We start from the raw sequence: 8,283 nt of genomic DNA, 5'->3' as shown, positions 1-8,283 counted from the left end.
AATAGCTATTATTTATTATCATAATTATTATTATCATTATACATAGCACAATGTATGCTTTTCATTTCTCTCATCCCAGTTTGAGGACTCTGCCTTTAGCAAAGTTAGAAGTCTATTCTCTTTCTTCTCCTTGTCCTATCCATCTTCTGTTTTTTTTTTTTTTTTTTTTTGGTTTTTCTCCGGTACCGGGAACTGAACTCATGACCTTGCGCTTGCCAGGCAGGCGCTTTTGCCGCTGAGCTAAATCCCCAGCCCCCCTATCCATCTTGACCTTTCATTTCTGTGGAATATTGGTCAGTTTCCTTGGCCATACCCCTACCACTAGGCCCACTCATGGTGCCTCCATTTTTCCCTTCAGCACCAACTTGCCCTAGTGAGCCCTATCTCACTCCTGGATCAGCGTGGTAGGAAGCTCATGGTGTAATTTGGCACAACCCTGGTAAAGCCCAAGGGTGTCGGGGACACATAGATATCCTCAGGTGCTTGTGAGGACTTGAACCGAAAGTTCTGCATGATGATGGTGAAGAAGAGAAAGAGCTCCATTCTAGTCAGTCCTTCCCCAAAGCAGTTCCGCTTTCCTGAAGAGGAGAGGAGGAGGGATGCAGATGAAATGAACATTCACTTAATTCTCGCTCTGTACCAACACCCTGTTGTGTTCTCCCAGGGAGAAGAAGTTTCAAATACTTTGGTGTAAGTGACCTTAGGGGAGGCTTTAATCCTTTCTGAGCCTGTTTCCATATATATATATATACATGGAAATATATATATATATATATATATATATATATATATATATATATGTGTGTCTCCAAGCTATATGTCTCCAAGCTATATGCATGCTATATGTCTCCACGCTATATGTTTCCATATATATATATGTCTCCAAGCTATATGTCTCCAAGCTATATGCATGCTACAATCCATCCAGGTTGTAGCAAATGGAAGTTTAGATGCCCTTTCTCCCCAAATAGACTCTCAAAATGGCTTCAGTGCTATCATCTCCTGTCTACAAGCCTGAAGAATGGGTTGTGTGTCCTTAGAAAAATCTCTGAAAGGGGTTTGATAATCTCTCCCCTTGCTTGGATACAGATATTTAGTGTTTAGGAAATTTGGGGCCCATATTTGATTGGCTGGGAGGTAGATTCCAAGGAAACTTCCCAAATGGATAAATATACTAGGCTGTGCTTGATAGAGGGAACCAGCAGTAAGCAACTCTTTTTGGTTTTTATGGTGGCCTGGCAGCAAACACTGTTCTCTTACCAATGGAAAAGGGTATAAAACCATCACTCTTTTTAAACTGGCCCTTCTCATCCAGGAAGTGCTGTGGGTTGAAATCTTCTGGGTTGGAGAAGAAATTGCGATCTGTCAGTACAGAACCCAGCATAGGGAACACTTCAGTGCCCTGTCAGGGAAGAGGAGGAATATTGATAAGGAGGGCTGCAATATGAGTGTGCTGAAAGAATAGAGGTGTTAGTGTGAGGAACTGGAGTGATCTAGGTGAAGTTTTTAGGTAAATGTAGTTGGTGTTTCCTGAGGAAGGAATTTTGTGGGTTCATCTTCCTTGAGACAAGATGTTTAACTTAAATAGGGCTTTTGTTTCTGATGATTGAAGGATATGTAGTTCATATCTCTCAAGGTAAGAGGTGGGGAGCAGTTGGATGTTTCCATATGTTTCTCTATGGACTTTGGGGCTATGGAAGTTAAACTTCTGAGGCATTAAGACTAAGGGAGTTGCAGAAAGTAGGAAATTATTTGTGGAAGAGCTAAAGGGGCATAGTAGTTAAAGAGTTCTTTGAAGAAGTGGGATATGAACTGGAAATCTTCTAATGAGATAGGGTATTGGGATTCCATGGAGTGTTTGGATAGTCCTCTAGAGTGGGCAGGGCAGCACCTTGGGAATGAAGAAGTCCCGAAATGTGGTGTCCTTGCTGATCCTGCGAGGTATACCCATGGGGGCAAAGTTTGCAAATCTTTGGATCTCATGTATCACTGCCTCTGTGTAGGGCATCTTCACCCGGTCCTCGAATTGGGGTTGTCGGTTCTTTCCAATCACTCTGTCAATCTCTTCATGGATCTTGGCTGGGGGAGAAGTGGAATATATTTTGGCATCCAGTGGCCTCAGAGCAAGGACAACAGTCCAAATATGTAAAACTACATGCATGACAATTATCCATGTATGTATGTAGGACTCTCACAACAGATGCCCATCATACTATTTGATCAACTCTTGTTAACTGTGTTAGTGCAAAAACTGTAGAGGAAGCAGGAGAGAAAAATATTCAGGATGACCCTTGGCAGAAGGAATTTGGCAGAAAGTGTCTCAGGGGAGGGGTTTACAAATCATTTCAGACAATCACAATATTTTAATAGCTAGTGAGACTCTGCATGGCAATGTGTATAAGAGGGTCCAATGTCTGGGAGAGATGAAGTCATTGCTGCAAGCTCAGGAGAGTTTGGAGAATCTGTGTCCCACACCTCCTTGCCCCTCAGTCTTACCCTGCACATCCGGGTGCTTCATGAACAGCAGAAAGCCAAAGCGCAGAGTTGAACTGACGGTCTCTGTGCCTGCAAAGAATAGGCTCAGTGTGGTCATCACCAGGTTCTTCATGTGGAACTCTGTGTTGGGATTCTTCTTCTCCTGCAGCAAGAGAGATTAACATTCTGAGCTCATTTACTAATCTCTTGGAGACCTTCTCGGGTTTTCCTTGGATCCACCTATCTTGGGCCCAGGACTAAGGTGGGAAGAGAGACTCTAGAGCTGCCATTCTCTCTAGAATTTCCAGGCCTTTATCCAGGATGCCTGATCTGCCCCAAATGCTCTTCTCATGCTCTTTTCCTGGATGACTATCTGTTCTGTAATTATCAGCTTTTTCAATGGTAGGAACACTGACAAAGTAAGGGAATGAGACTGAGAAGGAGGGTCAGAAATGTCAAGAAGGGGTGTCTCAAGTGACTTAAGGACATGTTTTCTGAGAATAAGATGCAAAAGTTTGAGTGGCAGTGTCCTATTCTTTCCCCAAATGTCTTGAATCTTCATATGGAAGATTTCCTTCCATTGATCCTTTGAAGTTTAGACTCCATACTTCAGAATCTTTGAAAAAATTTCCCCTTTCTTCACAGGCTGAAGATTGATTTCCAGATGGCTGTGGAGCCCTTCCAAGATCACATAGCAAAGCCAGGTCACCTGTCCACACAGGTGTATGTGATAATCAGGGTAGCAAACGTTAGAGCATGGTAACTGAAAACACCAGCTTTAGAGTCAGAGCTAGAGTCTACCACTTCTTGCTGTGTGGTCTTAGGAAAGCCACTTACCCTCTTGGCTGCAGTTTCCCCATGTGTAAAATGGTGCAGTAAAATAATATTGCTCAAGAATTGTTATGGGTAATAATAGGTAAATATCATGGAACACTTAAAAAATATTGCCTGGCACATGGTACTACTGTATGATTTCCTTGCACATGTTCTGCGTTGAATTAGGGCTCAGTAGATGAGACAGCAACATTTAATTGTGATTGGGATTAAGAGGATTATCATGATGGGGGACCAACTTGAATGAGGTTCAGTTCTTCCTTCCTCCTTATCCTGATTTACCTCTGCCCAGTTTTGATCATTTCCACCCTGACTGCTGTATGTACCTCCTGCATGCGGATGAGGAAGGAGTCAATGAAGTCCCGTGGTGGGGCATTGGGATCCAATGTGCACTGGTTCTGCTTCACCTTCTTAATCATATAGTCCTCCAGCCTCTGCATCTCCTTAAAGACCTCTTGCTGTGGTCCTGGCAAATGCTTCATCACTGCAAAAAATATCTCATAGAGCTGGAGGTGGGAAAAGAGAATATAACAGAAAGACAGCTGTCAGTGGGTAGAAGTTGGTCAAAGTAGGGACTGTCTCAGGGCAAGAAAAACCTTGGATGCAGGAACCTGCCCAATATTTAGATATTTAGGTGAGGCCTATTGGGAACAGATATGTAATTTTATATGTCATTAAATGTGAAAATCATTGTTCAAGAATTTAAGTGAGATGGTTTGGGACACACATGTTCAGAACTTCCAATAATTTGGGAATGGAGAAATTCAGGTTTTGAGGAATTCAGATGGGGTTGTAATTGTGGATCACCTACTTAGGTCTTCAGGCATTAAAATTTGCTAAGTTGTAGTCAGTTGCCTAGTTGAATTCTTGTATTTAAATTAGGGGCTGATTTACTGGCATTAAAGCATAAAATGGGGCAGTAGTTCAGGTCTTAAAATAGGGGATACCTGTTGTGGTGTTTAGACACATTCCAATGGACTGCATAGGAGCACCTCCATAAGGTGTGTGAGTGGGCTGGGTTGGAGAGCACATATTAAGTGCTTGGGGGGAATATCACACCAAATACTTACATGCTTGTTTATCTTGGCTCTGGTACCTGTGCAGTCCTTCACGTAGTTAGGTGGGATGAGTACCAGACACTTATCTAGATATACCAGCTGGCGGGTTTGTTATAGGTGTATAGAACTCAAATTATTTTGGTAACCTGAAATTTGCAGCATCAAGTTTTATGTTTTCAGGATGGCTGAGGTGGTCACTTATTCAGGTGTTAAAACATTTAGAAAGACTAAGTAGGGAGCATCTGTTCAAGATAAAGTGAACTTGAGATGGGACCACCTGCCCATGTGAACTCTGAGAGCAGGGCAAGTATCTTGCCTCCAGGGTGTTTGGGGGCTATCTGTTAAGATATTCAGGAATTCTTAGAGACCAGGTATTGGGCCCCTGTCCAAATATGGTTCAACTGGTCAGATGTCAAACAGTGGGGGCTAGCTTGGAGAGGACTTTGTCTGTAAAAGGGTGGAAGCTTGGGACATCTGTTGCCTTCTGGTTGCTATTGGCTGGTTTATGGGGCAGGGGTGGAAGGCAAAGCTGGAATATGTTACCTGTCCCAGAGGCGACGCTATAAATTTCTTGACTGTTGTCGTCATTTGTAGCAGTGAGAGGAATTCTTTGTCCTCATAGTCAAAGCGCTCTCCAAAGACTATGGAATTCATGACATTGGAGACTGTTTTACTCAGGTAGAAGGTGGGATCAATGAAGGCTCCTACAGAATGGCATGGAGTCAGGGAGAGACAGGAATTGGGAGCAAGGCAATTGGATGGTGTGATGCCAGGTTGACAATTTGAGGAAGGTACTGCAGTGTTGAGAAAAATAGTTATCACTGGACCCTGGGTGTGCAAGACCAGGAGACTTGCCCCAAGTATGTCTCCACTCCAGTCCACCCACCACAGGTCTTTCTTATCAGGCATTTTCCTTTTTTCTTCCCAAGCACACTAGGGCCTCTGCTTACCACGTGTGGCCTGAATAGCCTGGACGAAGTATCCTGCTTCTTCCTTGATTCGCTCCTCAATGCTACGTTTGCCCACACCAAAGTCCCTCAGTGTAGCAATGGAGAAACGCCGAAGTTGCTTGGACCGCTCCCCGTTGCTGAATGTCACGCCTGGGGATGTGAGTGGAAAGCTAAGAAGAGGTCAGAAAAAGGCTGAGAAGGCCACAGACCACCCATGAGTGGGGCTCCCAATAGGAAATGACCGGGATGAATACAGATCAAGAGTGAGAGAGTACGACAACTACAAACTCAGAGCCAGAATCAGACATATATGGAAAGAGAAAGGTAGATTTAGAAGATAATCAAAAGAAGGAAGACATGGAGAGGTAAGATAAATGTAGAGAAACAATAGTCCAAAGACGCTTCAGTGGAAGGAGGAAAGAAAGTAAAGAGAGAGATGGATAGAAGGGGAGATTATTCTTACATTATTCTTACATTATTCTTACATCTGTAAGTTGATACAAAATTGTGAAAATTTGTAAGCTGAACTGGAGAAGAGAAAAAAATAGAAAAACAAAATAACAACAAAAAACCCCAGATATCTTCTGAAAGGAGAAATTGTTGTCCTGAAAGTAATGCGACTTTGAAGCAGACATTGTATGAGACCTTGCCAGAGGAAGAAGGGAGTGAGAGGGAGACAGAAAAAATTAAGAGGAAGCACAGAATCTGAGGATGAGAAACAAAGTCATCAGGTAAAGTTAGAGGAGCAGGATTCCACTACAAGAATCAGAAGAGGTTCTAAGAGATGGGTTAGATCCAGAGAAAGAAACAACATATAGCAAAAACAAAACAAAACAAAACAAAACAAACAACAACAACAAAAAACAAAAAAACAGGGACAGAGAGATAAAGAGAGAAATTAAGACAGAGAAAGTCTAGGACAAATTGGAGACTGACATAGGGAGAGTTAATGTGTGGAGAAGGCCACCAGAAAAAGCTCTGCACAACTTTGTGTGGGCAGGTGAGTCAACAGAGAAGGCAGGGGAAACTAAGCCCACAAAGTCCCCTGGGCCACATTTCCCTTCTTGGTGCGCCCCTTACCATAGCCTTGGAAGAGCCTGTTGAAGGTGACCTGTTCGCCTCTCCCATTAAAATCCTCAGCCTGATCCACCAGAGCCTCCTTTATTACATCATATCCACACAGCACCACTACCCGGCGAAGCCCAAGGTAGATGGTGAACACTGGGCCATAGTGCTTGCTCATCTGATGGGAGTGAGTAAGAATGATTAGATGAGTTATTTCCTCAATAGGCCCAGTACCCAGAATTCAGATCCTGTGATGCATTTCTCCCAGGCTCTGATTGTCAAGGAACTGAACATCCCAAGATATAGTTTTTCCTGGCCAGTATGTAGTTGCTTAACCTTCAAAATTCCCCCTTCCTAAGACTGGTTTATCTTGATGAGTACCCTTTCTCCAAGTCCCAGCCAAAATACACAGAGTCCCATGTCCACCACACTCCACCCATCCCCTTGCCTGGAGACACCTGCGTGAGGCATCTGTACATCTTCTTTGTGTTCAGCTGCAGGTAGTTCCCAATGAAGGGCAGTGGGGTGGGCCCAGGAGGCAGCTTTCCCCAGAACTTCCTCTCTTTCCAGATAGACATCAACGCCAATAAACCCAGGCAGGCCAGCAGAGTCACCAGAAGCATCCCTGAGGCCAGCATGGTTGCAGTGAGATTCACAGTCAGTAGTGATGGCTGAGATGTTTTTTCATTTATACTTCCTGAAACAGAAGTGTGGCCTTTGTTCTTGTTTATATAGTTGTTTCATTTCAACTCCCAACCACACCCCCAATATGCACCCAACCTAGTTTGTGTCACATGCATATAGGTGGGGGTGGGACATCTGAGCAGATTCACAAGTAATGTTTTACACTGAAGTTTTAGCCCTTAAAGAGGAAGAATCTGAGAACTCAAGATATATAGGGATAAGAAATTTACTCAAGAATTGAAAACATTGGAATATTTGCATGTTGTGAGGTTGAGCTTTGGAGTTAGAATTCCAGGGTGGGAAACAATTTCACAAATGTCGAATTTGAGGTCTATGACAGAGCAAAAGCTCTATCATAGGTTTCATTGGATGAGACATGAACGTGGCTGTAGATTTGGGATTGTTGGTGAAGACAGATATATGTTCAGGAAATTCTAGAAGGAGGATTCCAGGATTAGTCATTTGAAGGTCTTGAATGAGAAGCTGTGAATGTGGAGCTCCTAGAAGTATATGAAAATCCCAGTCAAATCCTGGAGTCATCTGTACCTACAGGTTGATCTGCTTGGGTCTGGTCTCATACTATCTGTTACAACCCAGAGTCCTTAGTGAACTCTTCAAAGCACAGCTAGGATTGACTGCATAAGAGCTGAACATCTATTGACCTTATGTGACTAGGATTAAGGTAGATGACCGGAGGCACATTTCAGTGGAACATTTTGCGTAAGATGAGAATATAACTCAGGGTCACAGTTTGCAAAGCGACTGGTCAGGTCTTGTGAAATACTAATAACAATGACACATATTGCAGAAAGTCTCAACTTTCCCAAGGATACTAAGTTATAAAAAAAAAAAAACAAACTCCACTAGATTTTGACCCAGATTCTTAGGGACACTCACTAGTTTTCATGGATCATTTACATTATTGTTGTTATTTTTCTTATTAATTAATAACATTTTACCTATGGGTCTACCTAGGACAGAACACTGAGGCTGGGCATGGAGCAAGTACATTAGAAGATTTTAAGCCAAAGTACTTAAACTCCTGTCTATTCTGCTCTGCATTTTACAGTTTTCCCCATTCTGGGATTTATTTCCCCACACAAGGAATTGCAGCATTTCGGAAGAGAATGTCATATTTGAGGGTCTTAATTCTCCTTTAGGGGCGTTCAGGGCTCTTATGTAAAGCCAGAGAAAAGCCACTCAGCAGGAAAGACATG

The 8,283-nt window shown here is 42.9% G+C and overlaps 1 protein-coding gene across 1 annotated transcript; it reads right to left on the bottom strand.

The window, feature by feature from the left end:
• Window positions 1-265: 265 nt before the first annotated feature.
• On the bottom strand, window positions 266-7,076 carry LOC102028355 (cytochrome P450 2A13-like). Its single transcript, XM_013509643.1, has 9 exons — window positions 6,841-7,076; window positions 6,398-6,560; window positions 5,318-5,467; window positions 4,911-5,071; window positions 3,636-3,815; window positions 2,497-2,638; window positions 1,892-2,079; window positions 1,261-1,402; window positions 266-578 (listed from the first exon to the last, which is right to left on the bottom strand). Exons 1-9 carry the CDS (start codon window positions 7,018-7,020, stop codon window positions 397-399), a joined length of 1,488 nt encoding a protein of 495 aa, XP_013365097.1. The 5' UTR covers window positions 7,021-7,076; the 3' UTR covers window positions 266-396.
• Window positions 7,077-8,283: the final 1,207 nt, after the last annotated feature.

Source organism: Chinchilla lanigera, unplaced genomic scaffold (genome assembly GCF_000276665.1).
Source record: "Chinchilla lanigera isolate Chin_1 unplaced genomic scaffold, ChiLan1.0 scaffold00177, whole genome shotgun sequence".
NCBI classification, from domain to species: domain Eukaryota; kingdom Metazoa; phylum Chordata; class Mammalia; order Rodentia; family Chinchillidae; genus Chinchilla; species Chinchilla lanigera.
This window is presented reverse-complemented; position numbering and strand designations above follow the sequence as displayed.

Excerpts from the sequence above, each read along its gene's own strand:
- LOC102028355 (XM_013509643.1), bottom strand. The coding sequence starts at position 7,020 with ATGCTGGCCTCAGGGATGCTTCTGGTGACTCTGCTGGCCTGCCTGGGT. Across the intron at positions 3,816-4,910 it reads TAGCGTCGCCTCTGGGACAG|CTCTATGAGATATTTTTTGC; the intron begins GTAACATATTCC and ends TCCCACCTCCAG. Across the intron at positions 1,403-1,891 it reads GGGACTTCTTCATTCCCAAG|GGCACTGAAGTGTTCCCTAT; the intron begins GTGCTGCCCTGC and ends CTTCCCTGACAG.